Source organism: Esox lucius, chromosome 2, assembly GCF_011004845.1.
Source record: "Esox lucius isolate fEsoLuc1 chromosome 2, fEsoLuc1.pri, whole genome shotgun sequence".
In the NCBI taxonomy this organism is placed as follows: Eukaryota; Metazoa; Chordata; class Actinopteri; order Esociformes; family Esocidae; genus Esox; species Esox lucius.
The window spans coordinates 39611648-39631259 of NC_047570.1; the positions used below are offsets into that span (position 1 = coordinate 39611648).

The 19612-nt window shown below is 42.2% G+C and overlaps 1 protein-coding gene across 1 annotated transcript; it reads right to left on the reverse strand.

Moving 5' to 3' along the window:
• Positions 1-832: 832 nt before the first annotated feature.
• cnbpb (CCHC-type zinc finger, nucleic acid binding protein b) lies at positions 833-13554 on the reverse strand. Its single transcript, XM_010874372.4, has 6 exons — positions 13447-13554; positions 11568-11689; positions 8599-8664; positions 2632-2702; positions 1247-1374; positions 833-1067 (listed from the first exon to the last, which is right to left on the reverse strand). Exons 2-6 carry the CDS (start codon positions 11668-11670, stop codon positions 950-952), a joined length of 486 nt encoding a protein of 161 aa, XP_010872674.1. The 5' UTR covers positions 11671-11689; positions 13447-13554; the 3' UTR covers positions 833-949.
• Positions 13555-19612: the final 6058 nt, after the last annotated feature.

The window sequence follows — 19612 nt, forward strand, 5'->3', positions numbered from 1 at the left end:
TAACATTTAGATTTTTTTGTGTGAAAACAGTCATTTTTTTTTGCTAAAAGTTGTATTTTACTTTTTATTATAATTATTCTTGAAATTCCATCTTATACCATTGTTTTATTATACATCAACTTTGCAATCACTGGATCAGAACTCTGTGGCTGAACAGTGCTGAACATTCAGCACCGGACACCGTACCAAAACACTCATTCAGCATTTTGTGACGGGTTAGCTGGCGTCAGGCATGCTGCTCTGGGCCGGCATGAACCGTGCTGAACATTCAGCACCGGACACCGTACCAAAACAAATGCACCAGTAAGGAATTCATTATCATTTTCTTTTGTGTATTTGCTGTGATCGTCTCTACTCATTCAGCATGTTGTGACGGGTTAGCTCCCGTCAGTCATGCTGCTCTTGGCCGGCTGGCCGGATTGGACCGTAACCATATAGAAAGTCCACCGGCTCGTGCTACGGTGTGTGGGAGTATATGAGACAGAGAAACAGAAGATCCTGGAGGAGGAGGAGGACAGGGAGGGTCAGCCAAGTCACAACGTCCGCCGGCTGGGGCTATGCTCTCAACGTTTCTCTCAACGTTCCAGAAAAACAAAAAGTAAATCTTTATGGGAAGCTCAGACTGAGACTTGCCACTCATTCAGTCTTACTAAGGGCTGATTCCCAGAGGCTGGCAGGGAGGTCCCCACGTCATCCACTCAATCATCCCAGGTCACCAGGGGTATGGAAAGGGGGTTCTTTAACAAAGCATTATACATTACACCTCTATCAGACTAAACAGAAACATTTTGTATTAAATGCAGAAAGTGGATTTTCCACCCTTTTTTCCTCCTTCTACAAGGCAGAGCGGGCGGGTCTGGGCCGAGCCTCCACAGCCCCGGGTCCGTGTGCCAGATAATATTACAACCATCAATGAGAAAAAGGAGGGGCGTACGAGAGGAGGCGACCACTAGGCTGTGGCTTCGATGGTGCACTCCTTCGCCAGGTGACCAGACTTGCCACAGTTGTAGCAGTTGACTTCGCTGGCCTTGCTACACTGAACCGCAACATGGCCAATCTCCCCACACCTATGAGGACCAGAGCAGAGAACAGGCTTTGGCAAAGAGAATAAGTAGATAGCAAATGTAAGTTTAGGAAGAACATGTTTAAAAATAAACTTGGTGTCATGATGCCAGCCAACAGGCATACAGATGTGAAAACATCCTGTCCCAGAGGAGCCAACGGGACCAGCACCTCCAAAATTTACCTGTAGCACTTAACCTTCTCACAGCCCTTCTGGATGTGTCCAAAGCCTCCACAGGAGTAGCACTTCTGCTCGTTGGCATGGTCGCAGTCCCTGGCCACATGGCCAGCCTTGCCACAGTTATAACACACCTAATAACAACATAACATTACACCAGTATTATCTCAACTGGTAGATATAACACCTAAATAACACCATATAACACTAACAGTATTATTAGAGGTTATAATTAGATTATATAACAATATAACACACTGTAACACTATTCTTGCATTAAATATAATGTACATTCTGCTGATTGTATAACAGGTGATAGTGCATTTAACTAAAAAATTAAATACACTAAATATATTAATAATGAAAAAAGTATATCTACTATGCCTAAAGAATGTACTGTAACAAATATAACACCAGCGTTCAATCTGATATTGTGGATTAGAGGGGTAACCTGAGTGGTACTCAATCTGATATTGTGGATTAGAGGGGTAACCTGAGTGGTACTCAATCTGATATTGTGGATTAGAGGGGTAACCTGACTGGTACTCAACATGATATTGTGGATTAGAAGGGTAACCTGAGTGGTACTCAACATGATATTGTGGATTAGAGGGGTAACCTGAGTGGTACTCAACATGATATTGTGGATTAGAGGGTTAACCTGACTGGTACTCAACATGATATTGTGGATTACAGGGGTAACCTGAGTGGTACTCAACATGATATTGTGGATTAGAGGGTTAACCTGACTGGTACTCAATATGATATTGTGGATTAGAGGGTTAACCTGACTGGTACTCAATATGATATTGTGGATTAGAGGGTTAACCTGACTGGTACTCAACATGATATTGTGGATTAGAGGGGTAACCTGAGTGGTACTCAACATGATATTGTGGATTAGAAGGGTAACCTGAGTGGTACTCAACATGATATTGTGGATTAGAGGGGTAACATGACTGGTACTCAACATGATATTGTGGATTAGAAGGGTAACCTGAGTGGTACTCAACATGATATTGTGGATTACAGGGGTAACCTGAGTGGTACTCAACATGATATTGTGGATTAGAGGGGTAACCTCACTGGTACTCAACAACCCTGGTCCCTGGGAATGTCATTCTAAAACCAACGCTACAGTTCCCCCAAGTGGTTAAACTAACCCACAATGCACAGGGTATTTGCTTCTCAGCCAGCCGTTCCAAATACCAAAACGCTCAAGACTCTTGGTAAGGTTGATAGGTGTGGTACAATGTTTTTTTTTGTATTACTACAAGGGATAGAATTACATTTGTAAGGCCTCAGGCTATAACAAATCAGAGTTTTAACATGGCAGAGTAACATATTACCAATATTCTTATTCTCATTAAAATATATACATTTTAACCCACCTGTTCCCTCTCCTTCTTTGGCTCCTTACAGTCTCTGGAGATGTGGCCTCCACGCCCACAGTTATAACATGCTATAACACATCACAGAAACTGTTATAATATGCTATAAAACACCATGTGCATAGTTAAAAGATGCAATAACACACCACAGTAACAGAATTATCAACACATGCTAAAACCTGCTATAAAACACCAGAGGAACACAGTAATAACACAAGTAATAACACATACCACATAAACAGTTAAGACAGTGTCTTAAACCCAATGTTCGCTAGTAAGAAAATAATGCACGTTTTCACTGGGGATGGGCAGGGTTAGTCGAATGTTCAAATGACCGAAGTTACTATTAGAGTACTTGTGTGATTATTCATTTTGCCAATCAAATGTTTTTTCATTTTAATTTATTGTTTTGTTTGAAAGAGAGAGTAAAATAGGTAAGCATCTGTAATGAATGTTGGTTAGATATGAATGATAAGTAGGTGTTTGCATGTATTTCTCCAATCACAATAATAGTATTGTATTTATTTGAATGCGTCCCTTTTCATGTTGTTTCTATGTCCAGTGGAGAGAACAAGTATTTGATAACCTGCCGATTTTGCAGGTTTTCCTAATTACAAAGCAGGCAGAGGTCTGTAATTTTTATCATAGGTACACTTCAACTGTGAGAGACGGAATATAAAACAAAACTCCAGAAAATCCCATTGTATGATTTTTAAATAATTAATTTGCATTTTATTGCATGACATAAGTATTTGATCACCTACAAACCAGTAAGAACTCCAGCTCTCACAGACCTGTTAGTTTTTCTTTAAGAAGCCCTCCTGTTCTCCACTCATTACCTGTATTAACTGCACCTGTTTGAACTCGTTACCTGTATAAAAGACACCTGTCCACAAACTCAATCAAACAGACTCCAACCTCTCCACAATGGCCAAGACCAGAGAGCTGTGTAAGGACATCAGGGATAAAATTGTAGACCTGCACAAGGCTGGGATGGGCTACAGGACAATAGGCAAGCAGCTTGGTGAAAAGGCAACAACTGTTGGCACAATTTTTAGAAAATGGAAGAAGTTCAAGATGACGGTCAATCTCCCTCGGTCTGGGGCTCCATGCAAGATCTCACCTCGTGGGGCATCAATGATCATGAGGAAGGTGAGGGATCAGCACAGAACTACAAGGCAGGACCTGGTCAATGACCTGAAGAGAGCTGGGACCACAGTCTCAAAGAAAACCATTAATGACTCACTATGCCGTCATGGATTAAAATCCTGCAGGGCATGCAAGGTCCCCCTACTCAAGCCAGCGCATGTCCAGGCCCGTCTGAAGTTTGCCAATGACCATCTGGATGATCCAGAGGAGGAATGGGAGAAGGTCATGTGGTCTGATGAGACAAAAATAAAGCTTTTTGGTCTAAACTCCACTCGCCGTGTTTGGAGGAAGAAGGATGAGTACAACCCCAAGAACACCATCCCAACCGTGAAGCATGGAGGTGGAAACATCTTTCTTTGGGGATGCTTTTCTGCAAAGGGGACAGGACGACTGCACCGTATTGAGGGGAGGATGGATGGGGCCATGTATTGCAAGATCTTGGCCAACAACCTCCTTCCCTCAGTAACAGCATTGAAAATGGGTCGTGGCTGGGTCTTCCAGCATGACAACAACCTAAAACACAGCCAGGGCAACTAAGGAGTGGCTCCGTAAGAAGCATCTCAAGGTCCTGGAGTGGCCTAGCCAGACTCCAGACCTGAACCCAATAGAAAATCTTTGGAGGGAGCTGAAAGTCTGTATTGCCCAGCGGCAGCGCTGAAACCTGAAGGATCTGGAGAAGGTCTGTATGGAGGAGTGCGCCAAAATCCCTGCTGCAGTGTGTGCAAACCTGGTCAAGAACTACATGAAACGTATGATCTCTAATTGCAAACAAAGGTTTCTGTACCAAATATTAAGTTCTGCTTTTCTGATGTATCAAATACTTGTCATGCAATAAAATGCAAATTAATTACTTAAAAATCATACAATGTGATTTTTTGGATTTTTGTTTTCGATTCTGTCACTCACAGTTGAAGAGTACCTATGATAAAAAATTACAGACTTCTACATGCTTTGTAAGTGGGAAAACCTGCAAATTCGGCATTGTATCAAATACTTGTTCTCCCCACTGTATGTATGCATGCATGCATGCATGCGAGTGTATATACATTATTCTACATTATTCTTCTTTTTTTTGAAAATTATTTGCATATTTATTTATTTTCCATTTTCCATCAGGGGGTTGGGGATGATTGATTACCTCAAAATGTGTTGTTTGCAAAGTATATGGTGGAAGAACAATAGAAATATTCTAACAGAAACAAATAGACGATAGTGGTTTTGTGACCCAGTCAGTCTGAATGACGCAATACTGTATATACTGTATACCGTTAGCAAGTGGATGAAAGTTAACTAATTGAAGGGAAGATGGAATAGATTTATGGAATTAATGTTACATAGCATTGTTTCGTATGTAAAGTTAGGCTGTGGACTCTAAATGTAGTTGAAAGCACAGAGAACGGTGAGTTAAGTAAATAGCATATAACTGGCCAACTTAGCTAACTACGTTCTCTGGACTTCTTTATCCAAAAAACACATCAACAAACTGCGTGGCTCCACAAAACACTTTTAACGACAGAGCGGCTTGCTTCTACCAGGTGTTGTAGTACACAAACTGGAGAGAGAGAGAGACCTTCTTGTGTAATTGCTCTCCTCTCTCACACACATGTAAAATAACCACTGTCACATTTACAAACCTAAATTAGTAATACAACCAAGCTCAGAACCAATGTGCCTACAGGGCCATACGCTAACAGCAATGAGCTCAATACTACAACGAAGCGGAAAGACAACTTTTTAGGGATTCAGATCCATTCTATGGCAACAATCTTAATAGATAAGCATGGACACACTGACACTCGTCACCATCTATATCAATCGATCCAGCACAAAAATGACTTGGGTGTTATGAAATGTTTTTTTGACTGGCCGTATGCCTCACTTATGGTGGCCTCATCCCATCCTGGTTTTGTGCGTATGTCCTCCATACAAAGCGCAGCGTGGTTTTCCCAAATGTATCGCAACACAACCACCATTTGTGATTTACAGGAGACATCGGTTGTCTCATTTGCCTGTATGGCAACAAATTATGTCTCATCCACTTGCTTGGATATCTCCTCCTTGTACACTTCATACATACAGTCTAACAGTTCAGTTGTACAGTGCTAGATGTCCCTTTGAATATGGGCTGAGCATCATAGTATCATAGTCTCGAATCGCACTCACACAGTCTAAAAAATGCATCTGAATATTCCAGGATTCAGGGAGTCCACTGACTCGTCATGCCCCTGCACTGCGGTTTCACATTTTCCACACAGTTTAATACATGTTATGATCCGACTGAGAACGTACCGGTTTTCCTCCATCTGTTTGTTATGCTGCTCAATGGAGCGCCTGTATGCACTATCAACTTGGGCTGCAATTTCACAGCATTGTCCAGATGACTCCCGCTGCTCTCATCTTTTGCAATCCTCTCAGAAAGATTTCAAATCTTTGTAACCCATCCTCAACCAAGTACCATCTCCACCAAATAGAAGACATGGAAAACAGAATAGTGCCTTCTTTTGTATGGTAACCGTTAGACACTTTCTTCAAAAACCACTCCACGTTAAACCTGTGGTTACTTTTACCGGCAGTTTGAGTGATGACAATATCCTGTGGCTGATGTGCACCAGGTCGCTTTACTTCAAGTTTCTCCTCCAAATTAACCGTTTCAAACCGGTGCTCGAGTATGAAATCCACTTTATTCATTTTCTGAAGTTATCTGGCATTTGTGACACTAACAAGCTAGCTAAGACAATCTACCCTCCTCGCTCTTCTTGCCGACTAATGTTGGCACCAGACAGACAAACAGCCAATCAAGTCTGAAATACGAAATTACGCTCAAGTGTGGCTACTGGCTGTCAGTCCCCCTTGGCATCAAATTCGTGTGATCTACACTGATCACACTAACGTTCTGAGCATGCGTATTAATATTTTCACACGTACAATGTACATTGCATTGTGAGAGAGAGACTAGCCCCACACTCACGCTTAGCTTATGGCCTACTACTGGGAACTCGAATCGGCAGAACTTGCATTCTGCAAGGTGTGAGTGAACAGTGACATTTTGTTTTTCAGTAGGGATGCATCAATACCGATGCCAGTATCGGTTATTGGGACAATACTGGGCTCATGTACTTGTACTCATAAATATGCAGATACCATGCGCCGATACCACACCATGGAAGCCTTAAATGAAACTCGATGGTTGTATCACCTCTGGCCGCATAAGTATAGAATATAATAACACTAATTGAACACAAGCAATTTGATCAAACATCCTTAGAAAGAACACAGTGCAGAGTTCAAGGAGTATGCTAATGCTAGCAGCGCAGAACCAAAACTAAATCTAACTTTGCAGTAATCACTTGAGAAGCAAAATATAAATGTCCAGAGACAGCCCGGGTAGATAAAAATGAGAGCAGAGGCTCTTGCGGAGTACATTGCATTTGATGACTAGCCATTGTTGGTTGCTGATAATGTGGGATTTTGATGGTAGTAGTCATTTTTATGGGAGATACTGCATTATTAAAGAACGTTATTCTTAGCCTTGCTAATGTTAGCTTATGGTTGCTGGCTGCTAGCTATAGAGAGCTAGTTGAAGTCTTCTGCTTCTTTGCAGTTTTCTTAGTGTATGCTGTAGTAGACAAGGAAGGAATTGGCAGTTTGTTGTCCTGGTCTGTAGCTGCTCCCAATTGCTTACTACTGCAATATATCAGCCAAATCTCAAATTGCATGATGCAGATGATGAAATAGTGTTTACATAGTAAGCCTGTATTGAGACAAATTGGACACACTCGTCATAAAATTGCATCGCAACATTAGATCATGTTGTCACACATTAACATCACACCAAGTTTGAATATTTAGCCAGAAACCACTAAGCTTTGTTTTAAACTGACAAAAAATGTTATGAAGTTTACTTACACCACAAATAGCATATATGAATTGTATAGCTTTTGACACTGGCCATTTTAATAGCTTATTAGCCTGAAATAGGCCACTATTATCTTACTACTAGGAAAAGTCATAAGAACTGAGCAATTACTAACGAGCCTGAAGACAAACTTTACACTGAGTACGCTATTTCATTTCATGGCCCAACAACGTTAGTTTTTCTTTCATTCGTGAATGATACAATAACTATCAATACACACAATCATCCATAACATTACGACCACCTGCCTAATATTGTGTAGGTCCCCCTTTTACCGCCAAAACAGTCCTGACCCGTCAAGGCATGAACTCCATTAGACCTCTGAAGGTGTGCTGTGGTATCTGGCACCAAGATGTTAGCAGCAGATCCTTCAAGTCCTGTAAGTTGCGAGGTGGGGCCTCCATGGATCGGACTTGTTTGTCCAGCACATCCCACGAATGCATCCCTGTTTTTCAGTAACTTTCCCAGATCACAGATAACGACCATAATCGTATCATACTCAGAACACGCAGAGGGGGGCGGGGTCAGAACACGCAGAGGGGGGCGCGGACAGAACACGCAGAGGGGGGCGCGGACAGAACACGCAGAGGGGGGCGCGGACAGAACACGCAGAGGGGGGCGCGGTCAGAACACGCAGAGGGGGGCGCGGTCAGAACACGCAGAGGGGGGCGCGGTCAGAACACGCAGAGGGGGGCGCGGTCAGAACACGCAGAGGGGGGCGCGGTCAGAACACGCAGAGGGGGGCGCGGTCAGAACACGCAGAGGGGGGCGCGGTCAGAACACACAGAGGGGGGCGCGGTCAGAACACGCAGAGGGGGGCGCGGTCAGAACACGCAGAGGGGGACGCACATAACATTAAGGGGTCACATGGGATCAACAGAAGGAGTAAAACAGTTGCTTACCATCCTCAGTCCGCTCACAGTCTCTGGCCACGTGACCAGGTTCTCCACAGCGATAGCAGAACAGATCTGAGAATCAGAAATCACAACGTCACCATAAAATAAAAGAGCTGAAAAACCATTCAAAGTATTCACAACTAACTGCATGAAACTGTAGTTAATAATCACAGTTGCTCAAATTTGGGTCTGAAGAAGGATTTTTCCCTTTTAAAACACTAAGACAGAGTCGTTATTTTTTATTACATTTTCATCAGAAATAACATGTCCCTAACATACAGCGAATGCTCCACATGTTTAATTAGGCCTACTCCCTCTGACCAATGTTTAATTAGGCCTACTAAATCAATGTGATTTTTTTTTAAGTGGCTCTTTGTTGAAGACTTCTAAACTACGCTAATAACGTAAGACTCTGGAACCATCTTTACTTTCCAAACAATTTGTGCAAACACACGTATCCACGCACGCACACGTCTACCAGAGCCCAAGCTGACACTATTCACTCACACAGCTCACAACTTGCTCTCCAAAATTAAGACATTAAACAGAATTAAAAGATTTAATTCAAATACACCATATAATTAAACCGATTAGACAGGCCTCCCTTCCCACAATCAGTGTTGAAGTGCATGAGTCAACTGTCAGAAAGAGACTGCACAAACATAGCCTACATGGGGGTAATGAAGGAAGAAGCCTCTGCTTTCAAAGATGAACATCAAGACAAGACTGACATTTGCCAGACAACACCTGGGTAAAAAAAGACCAAACCTAACGGATTTGGACAGACAACCCAAAACTGGAGTTGTTTGGCCACAATGCCAGATGACGTGTTTGGCAAAAAAAAAAAACACTGACTTTGAACAATAGAACCTCATAGTATTGGAAAAATGTTGAGACAGCAGCAATAATGGTTTGAGGCTGCTGTGCTGTCTCCAGGCTGTGTCAATTCACCATTACTGAGACAACCATATTGTACCAGAAAATACTAATTTGAGGCCATCGGTCAAAAAGCTGAACCAAACTTGGATCTTACAACAAATTCCATAAGCACAGCTACAACAGAATGGCTTAAAAAGAAGAAAAGGTTGTAGAATGGAAGAGTCAAAGATCCCAATCCTATTGAAATGCAGAGGGGACTTGAATTGGGCTGTGCATATGAAACAAAACCTGGAACATTACATAGTTGAATCAGTATTGTAAAGAAAAGTGGGCAAAATTCCTCCCAGTCTTAACAGTTACAATAAATGTATATAGGAAGTTATTTCAGCCAAAGGAGGCAACACCAGTTTTTGAAGCTAGGAGTGTACTAATTTGTTCTACACTATGAAAATGCTTTTCTGATCTTTTTTGATGAATTAATGATTTCAAAGAAAACTGTCAATTGCAAGTTAACTTTCTGTCAATAATGTTGATGTTACGTTTACATATCAATGTCCACATGCTTAAAAAATTACTTTCCAGGGGTGTACTTTATATAATGACTTGCAACATTTTAAACATGTCTGACCAATTAACTAAATTCACATAATTATAAATGGTACTTGAAATTTTGTTCTGTTCTATATTTTATTTAAAAATATATCTATAAATTATTGTAAGGTGACATTGTCTTTACATTGGAAAATAATTGTTTGGATCAACCTTATGCTTTGTGATTGTATATGTTGAGTAATGGTCGCCTTTCAATACAGGCCAGTGTTTTGCAGAGCTCTTGATATTGTTGACTGGGGCACCATTACTCCACTCCCAGCCACTGAACTCAGTAGCTTCTGCAAAGAGATTGTTGGCCTCTCTGTGGCTTCACTTACAAGTACCTTGTCTGAGCAAGTTCTTAGGGATGGCCTTGTCTTGGCAGTGCCTCGGTAGTGTAATTCAGCTTTCACTTCCTGATTATAAATCCAACTGTGCTCATTGGGATATCCAAACACTAACTGTGAATATCATTTTGTACCTTTTTCCAAATCTATGCATTTGTATTACTTCATCTCTAACTGATGTAGAATTTAGTTTTTTCTTCCATCAGGTTCACAACCACAATGACCCTTCAACAGAGGGGAATTTATTCAGAAAATGTGACAGCAACTTTAATGGCTGACAGATGTCAATGGTAAAAAGTGACAGCAACTTTAATGGCTGGAAGATGTATGTTAAAGGTAAAATGAGACAACAACTTTAATGGCTGACAGATGTACACTCACCTAAAGAATTATTAGGAACACCATACTAATACTGTGTTTGACCCCCTTTCGCCTTCAGAACTGCCTTAATTCTACATGGCATTGATTGAACAAGGTGCTGAAAGCATTCTTTAGAAATGTTGGCCCATATTGATAGGATATCAACTTTAATGGCTGACAGATGTCAAAGGTAAGGTAATTTTGTTCATGTCATTTCTGAATCTGTATAAAGTGGGATGCTCCACAGCATATATGACATGGAGCGTATTTCCAAACATTGCAGTATTTTAAAAATGTTTAGCCTAGTATTCACTATAAATGTCTTGCAGTAAATTAAATTTTGGTCATCCTAATAGGTAAGCTTACCCTAATTATTGGAAAAGGAGATGGGATAAATCCATTTCATATTTTCAAGATATTCCAGTATATTTTTTTCTGAGACCCAAATGAAAGCACTTCAACCCCTTTTTAGGACCTGTGTTCCTCACCTTTACCCCTGCCACGACCTGTGTTCCTCACCTTTGCCCCTGCCACGACCTGTGTTCCTCACCTTTGCCCCTGCCACGACCTGTGTTCCTCACCTTTGCCCCTGCCACGACCTGTGTTCCTCACCTTTGCCCCTGCCACGACCTGTGTTCCTCACCTTTGCCCCTGCCACGACCTGTGTTCCTCACCTTTGCCCCTGCCACGACCTGTGTTCCTCACCTTTGCCCCTGCCACAACCTGTGTTCCTCACCTTTGCCCCAGCCACGACCTGTGTTCCTCACCTTTGCCCCGGCCACGATATTTGGTCCTTACCTTTACCCCTGCCACGACCTTTGCCCCGACCACGTCCGGCGTTGGGACAGTTCTTGATCCAGTGGCCTGTGCGGCCGCATCCAAAACACTCATTACTGCTCATCTCCGCAAAGTCCTACAACCTGAGAAGAGACAGATAACACAGACACAATCAGACGACGAGGCTTGTTTCTTTTGCTCAGATGTTGCTGACGTCAGTTAGACCTTTCAACAACTGGATAGGAGATGCACACATCAACAAGCCACCTCAAATGTTACAGCAATTAGAAAACGACAGAGCCGGCGATGTGGAACACAACTACTGGCTGATGCATGCAATATCCTAGCAGTGGAATGCAACCAAAATCCCATAACAGACAATCTGATCATGGACATCATGTTTAGAGTTGGAATGATACATCAAACATCACTGATACTAACAGAAACAAACAGTTATGGAGGAACTTTAGAAATTATATTGATTATAACAATGGCAGTCAAAAGAATTGTTGAAATTGGATTACTAATATACCTAAAGTTCTAATTGAGGCACAATATTCAGGAATATTAGATTTTTGTAACTAGTGCACACTAACATTGTAAATATTTTGTTTAATTTCTTGTCATCTTGATAATTCGGTTACATCCTCAACTAGACCACATACACAAGGGTAATGTCAATCATCAAGACGCTGGCTCAGAGATGTTATCTCTAGCTGGTAGATCAATGTGTTCTATGACTCTACTTGTGACACAAATGGAACGGACATATACAGGCACGTTCTTTACTACACAAGGATCTTTAATATATCCCTCATGTGGACTGTTCTAGGCAACCTGTCCAGAGTGGCCATTGGCAGAAAATCAGCTAACCACTGTCCAACCCGGACAGGGATCAACATGATGAGACCGGAAGGATAGCTTGACATGACAGGAGACCACAAGTTGTCCATGGGCACCACAACATGAACCTGAAATGTCCAAACCTCAACAATCCATTCATAGCTACTCATGTACAGCAATAATATGCCTTGTTATTGAAATATTGAAATGTATCATCTAACACGTTTATACTATAAGGTTTGAAAGCACTTTTAATTAAATGTTTTACATCTCAAGCAAGCATGCGAGCGAACTAGATAGTTAGCTAACAATGTCATAGGTCACCAATACGTCTTTACGTCTATGTCGGCAGTATTCCGTGTTAACCCCGAAAACAGTAAAACATACCTAGCTAGCTGCTATCCTGCTAATACGTTAAATAAACACAAACACGCTCAGACGATTTCAATGTACCCATCCCGGCAAGGTATAATCTCAATCAATAAAAACAAAAACTAGTGTACGAACTAACTATAGATTGGGTAGCTGACTCCATGATCAATCTTATCGATCTGGACTCACCGCGTCTTCCAGGTGCCCCGCGTCTGGTCCCGTTCCATTCGGAACACTTCGCAACAGCACCGCCCACCCACGCCCGTGGCCTCGCGACTTGTCCACTCAATATAGCTGACCTAGCTAACAAGCTAACTAGGTACACAACACCAAAACAAAGATGATATGCATTTTATTTAAACATAAATTGTGAAGGTATTACATTTCAAAGATTCTGTCGAGACCAAGTCTGCATTTAGTAAATAAATAATTAAATCCTGCGACTTTCCCGCGCACAGCCTGACGCAGTACAGTACTAGGCCAAAGTGCGCTGTCAGAAAAATGTGTTTAGCTAAAGTAGTTAGCTAGCCACGGAACCACAACAAAGGATCGACTTCCATACACATTTTACTACTACTACTACTACTACTTCAGACTGCGCCTCTTTACCACACAAATGAAACATTTAAACACGTCATCCACCGTTTTATTGTTGAAAACGTTGCCTTTTATTCTTTCCACTCACCTCTGCTACGTGACTGCTTCTGTTTGTTGTCGGCCCCTCCTCTCTCCTCTGCGCCACACGCGGTTTGCACACGGCCCTCTATTCCCATCCTCTCTTCCTCCTAACCGCCTTGTCTCGTTCTCGCGTCCCCATGGACCCTGGCGCTGCACACGGCTTTCTATATATTTTTTTTTAATTTCTCTGAAGGAGCTTTGTAATCCATCGAGTCATTTACAGAAAAAACGGAGAAATTAGGAAGAAAGTAACAGGGAGGACATAATATGGTTAGGAATCAATATTTGTAGTGATGACAAAATTAGAGGAGCTCAAAGAACACCAAGAGAGCAGGATTTAAGACAGGTACCCAGACTTTGTCACAGCCTGGGATATCAATCTAGGCAAGAGCATAGCCATCTGTTGGATATTGGGGTCAGGATGGGCTCCATGTTCAACACCCTCATGCTGCCACACCCCAAATTAATACATCCCACTAATTAACACCATTTTTATTAAGTTATTAGAAATTCATCACCACACTCATACTGCAACTACATTTAAAAATCGCAAAAACATTTAACAAAGTGAGTTGACAGAATCTGTTCATTGTTATGTATATACATTCCTAATTTAAATGCAATCCTTAAAACAAATGTTCTATAGACTTACAGGTTGTTCTGAAACAACTAATGTTTACAGTTTTGAATGGTTAGGCACTAACTTAAAAACTACAAGGTAGTTTTGCAAAGCTCTACACATTATTTACAAAACCTTACACCAAACCAGCAAAACATACATCTCTTGCAAAAGCAAAGAGTTCTTGCAAAACTCTTCAAACTGTTTTAAAAAGTGTGATTCTGCATCAATACAGTAAACACAAACCATAATTTGAATAAGCACAAGAAGCATCAACTACATGCTGATAGTATAATTGAAAAACACTTGCAGCTTTGTCTTTTTCTGTGTGCAGAGTATAGCAAATTGCAATCAAGTTGTCATACATGTAGTAAACACACACACACCAGCATTCAAATGCGTAAAGTATGGATGTGTATTCTGGACATAACACACCATCAATACAAATAATGGGGAATTGTTATTATTTCTATTCTCATGTTCTAACACTCCTTAGACAACAAAAGCGCAGTAGAAGAAAACAAAAAAATTGTGCTAAAAAAAAGAACCAACATTTGTTTTGGCTACTTCCCTCCTTCCTGGGTCTGGCCATAAGACTTCATCCAGATCACATGCAATGTAGTCTTTAGTTAGGCAGCGTGGTAAGTATAATTTGGAGTGCCGTATCCAGGCCTGGCATGACTCCTGATCGATGTTTCCAAGAGCCTCCTTCATTCTCTGTAGAAAGGGGATGCATTAGTGGGGCTGGTGATCATACATCTACCAACGCCATGTAGAGAGGAATTCCTCAATAGGATTCAAGAATGGAGAGTATGGGGGGAGATTGAGCGACATGAAAATAATCAATTGCGGATCCGAGCAGCCCAGTGGAAACTAACATTCAAAAGTTCAAGTTGAAAGTTTTATTTATCAAATGCAACAAATAACACAGTGTCATCATGCACAAGGAAATTCTTGTGACATGGCACACGACATCTATGTAGTGAGAATTTATGAATATATAAAGCAAAAATATAGCAATAATATACATAATGTAAACTAGCAGCAAATTTAAAAAGAACAAGATGGGGAATATGGACAATGGGTAGATGTATTGAATATAATAGGTATAATATGAGTGTAATATGTCAGTAAATGGTACATACAAAAGATTATTGTATTTACATTGAATGTATAGCCGAGACATATGAGAGACATCAGAACATGGAGTGTTCATATGTGATCAGTATTAACATAGATCAGTGTTACTGGTTGAGGAGCTTTGTGGGCAGAGGAAAAAAAAAAATCTGGGTCTGGAAGTCCCAGATGTTGATGTACCTGGGCTACTCCGGATCCTGGTAATTCAGGATTAGTCTGTTGTGGAGGGTGTCATGTAATGTGATAATGTTTGCAGTGTTGTATTGGCCTAGGATTGCATGATGGTGAAGGACACTGTTTTGACTCATAGCCGCACACTTATGTTGCCACCACAGTGTGTTATGTTGTCACCACAGTGTGTTATGTTGCCACCACAGTGTGTTATGTTGCCACCACAATGTGTTATGTTCCCACCACAGTGTTATGTTGCCACCACAGTGTGTTATATTGCCACCACAGTGTGTTATGTTGCCACCACAGTGTTATGTTGCCACCACAGTGTGTTATGTTGCCACCACAATGTGTTATGTTGCCACCACAGTAGACATTGATAATGGCATGGTGTCCAATTATACACTCACCTAAAGGATTATTAAGAACACCATACTAATACTGTGTTTGACCCCCTTTCGACTTCAGAACTGCCTTAATTCTACATGGCATTGATTCAACAAGGTGCTGAAAGCATTCTTTAGAAATGTTGGCCCATATTGATAGAACAGCATCTTGCAGTTGATGGAGATTTGTGGGAAGCACATCCAGGGCATGAAGCTTCCGTTCCATCACATCCCAAAGATGCTATATTGTTTTGAGATCTGGTGACAGTGGGGGCCATTTCAGTACAGTGAACTCATTGTCATGTTCAAGAAACCAATTTGAAATGATTCGAGCTTTGTGACATGGTGCATTATCCTGCTGGAAGTAGCCATCAGAGGATGGATACATGGTGGTCATAAAGGGATGGACATGGTCAGAAACAATGCTCAGGTAGGCCATGGCATTTAAACAATGCCCAATTGGCACTAAGGGGCCTAAAGTGTGCCAAGAAAACATCCCCCACACCATTACACCACCACCACCAGCCTGCACAGTGGTAACAAGGCATGATGGATCCATGTTCTCATTCTGTTTCGCCAAATTCAGACTCTACCATCTGAATGTCTCAACAGAAATCAAGACTCATCAGACCAGTCAACATTCTTCCAGTCTTCAACTGTCCAATTTTGGTGAGCTCGTGCAAATTGTAGCCTCTTTTTCCTATTTTTAGTGGAGATGAGTGGTACCCAATGGGGTCTTCTGCTGTTGTAGCCCATCCACCTCAAGGTTGTGCGTGTTGTGGCTTCACAAATGCTTTGCTGCATACCTCGGTTGTAACGAGTGGTTATTTCAGTCAAAGTTGCTCTTCTATCAGCTTGAATCAGTCGGCCCATTCTCCTCTGACCTCTAGCATCAACAAGGCATTTTTGCCTACAGGACTGCTGCATACTGGATGTTTTTCCCTTTTCACACCATTCTTTGTAAACCCTAGAAATGGTTGTGCTTGAAAATCCCGGGTAACTGACCAGATTGTGAAATACTCAGACCGGCCTGTCTGGCACCAACAACCATGCCATGCTCAAAATTGCTTAAATCAACTTTCTTTCACATTCTGACATTCCGTTTGGAGTTCAGGAGATTGTCTTGACCAGGACCACACCCCTAAATGCATTGAAGCAACTGCCATGTGATTGGTTGATTAGATAATTGCATTATCTCTTCCACCAAAAACTGGTTCTTGCAGTTCCGTAAAAACATTTTACTGGTTTTAGTGACAGATCCTTCTCATTATGAAAGTACAGTACATATTACTATACCAGTAAGACTACAGCACTTAGTACCTATCGGTTCTCATTTGGAAATATCAATCAATCAATCAAATGTATTTATTAAGCCCTTCTTACAACAGCAGTTGCCACAAAATGCTTTACAGAGACACCTGGCCTTAAACCCCAAGGAGCAAACAACAGTAGTGTTGAATTTCAGTGGCTAGGAAAAACTTCCTAAGAAGGTAGAATTTTAGGAAGAAACCTAGAGAGGACCCAGGCTCAGAGAGGTGACCAGTCCTCTTCTGGCTGTGCCAGGTGAGATATTAAGAGTCCAATTGGAATAATAAATACATTTCTCTGGGCTAAATCCAGAGTATATTTGATTTTAGACTAGGTCAGAAGTATGACCAGGTGGACAAGGACAGGGACAGCAACGGGCCCCCCAAACCAGGTAATCCGCAGGTGTGGACCAGGACCTCTGTGTGATACCTGTAACAGTACAGTGGCTTAGTGTGGTGGAACACGTTACCCAGCCTCCCTCATGCTCATCCCAGGGCTGACAACATGGTGTTCCTGACTCCCCTACCTCTTCCCTGTCCTCTCCTTCTCCCCCATCCTACTTCAGCTCTTCCTTCTCCTCCTCTCCTTCTCCCCCATCCTACTTCAGCTCTTCCTTCTCCTCCTCTCCTTCTCCCCCATCCTACTTCAGCTCTTCCTTCTCCTCCTCTCCTTCTCCCCCATCCTACTTCAGCTCTTCCTTCTCCTCCTCTCCTTCTCCCCCATCCTACTTCAGCTCTTCCTTCTCCTCCTCTCCTTCTCCCTCATCCTACTTCAGCTCTTCCTTCTCCTCCTCTCCTTCTCCCCCATCCTACTTCAGCTCTTCCTTCTCCTCCTCTCCTTCTCCCCCATCCTACTTCAAAATTGTGTAGCAATGTAGAGACCATTGTTTACATTTTTGCTAGGAGTGTGTTATTAATTTGAAAACTGAGTGTAAAGCAATGAGTTGTGATTACAGTTTTGCAAAAAGTGTGTTACAAAACAAAAAACTGAGTGTAAAGCAGAGATTGTGCATTCAGAATGTGCAGTCCTCTATTGTGTTAATAATATGAAATCTAGCTAATAGTCTAAAAGACAGGCCGTCATTCCGGAATCAGTCAGGGAAAATAAATGACATGTCCGTTCCCAACAGTATCAATATCATGCCAATGCTATTTTAGTACCATGGCAATTTTAGTACCTCCCCATACTATTCCTGCAGAACGGGACTTAGGACAGAATTAGCTATTACATGCCTACTTACAGAATTGAGAGTTGTCCGTTTGGTCCCTTCAGCCTCTGCCTCTTTCAGTTTCTTTGGATGGTTTAAAATATGAGACTGAGACAGGTTTTAAAAATGAGGCATCATTATGCAGTTTTCATCTCAGTATGGCCTTAATTGCGGGAAAACTCCTGCAAGAATCAAAACAACAACAAAAGAAACAGTCAAAAGGAGCTCAACAAACAGGGTCTCCAAGCATACATGCAGCGAAGAACACTCCTTGCTAGTAGGTTGGGGCACCCAGGAGTCTTACGGTCTGGGCTATGGAAGGAGTATTACGGTCTGGGCTATGGAAGGAGTATTACGGCCTGGGCTATGGAAGGAGTCTTACGGTCTGGGCTATGGAAGGAGTCTTACGGTCTGGGCTATGGAAGGAGTCTTACAGTCTGGGCTATGGAAGGAGTCTTACAGTCTGGGCTATGGAAGGAGTCTTACAATCTGGGCTATGGAAGGAGTATTACGGTCTGGGCTATGGAAGGAGTATTACGGTCTGGGCTATGGAAGGAGTCTTAAGGTCTGGGCTATGGAAGGAGTCTTACAGTCTGGGCTATGGAAGGAGTCTTACAGTCTGGGCTATGGAAGGAGTCTTACGGTCTGGGCTATGGAAGGAGTATTACGGCCTGGGCTATGGAAGGAGTATTACGGTCTGGGCTATGGAAGGAGTCTTACGGTCTGGGCTATGGAAGGAGTATTACGGCCTGGGCTATGGAAGGCGTATTACGGTCTGGGCTATGGAAGGAGTCTTACGGTCTGGGCTATGGAAGGAGTATTACGGCCTGGGCTATGGAAGGAGTATTACGGCCTGGGCTATGGAAGGAGTATTACGGTCTGGGCTATGAAAGGAGTCTTACGGTCTGGGCTATGGAAGGAGTATTACGGCCTGGGCTATGGAAGGAGTATTACGGTCTGGGCTATGGAAGGGGCTCAGGGTAGTACTTCCCACTATCACTATCAGTCATATTGAAAACAGGATTAATGCTCCTTGTACGAAGATAGTGTCACTCATCAAGGCTCCATCAGTGTTTTTGGCACTCCCTTCCTGTATCAGCTCCCTTCCTGTATCAGCTCCCTTCCTGTATCAGCTCCCTTCCTTTATCAGCTCCCTTCCTGTATCAGCTCCCTTCCCCCTCCAGCCTGTGTCTTCAACACTTCAATAGAGGGAGACCAAACAATCAACAAATTCGTATTCAGCTGAACCTGATCCCCACCAACCAGGAGAGGGCACTGTTGGTCTGGCTTTTCCTCAGCTGGCCACTGAGCTCCCACACTGTGTATGTTATTCCACAGCAGAGTG

Coding starts and splice junctions, on each gene's coding strand:
- cnbpb (XM_010874372.4), bottom strand. CDS start 11,670: ATGAGCAGTAATGAGTGTTTTGGATGCGGCCGCACAGGCCACTGGATC. Junction 8,665..11,567: donor AGGTCGTGGCAGGGGTAAAG/GTAAGGACCAAA, acceptor TCTGATTCTCAG/ATCTGTTCTGCTATCGCTGT. Junction 1,068..1,246: donor GAGAAGGTTAAGTGCTACAG/GTAAATTTTGGA, acceptor TGGTCCTCATAG/GTGTGGGGAGATTGGCCATG.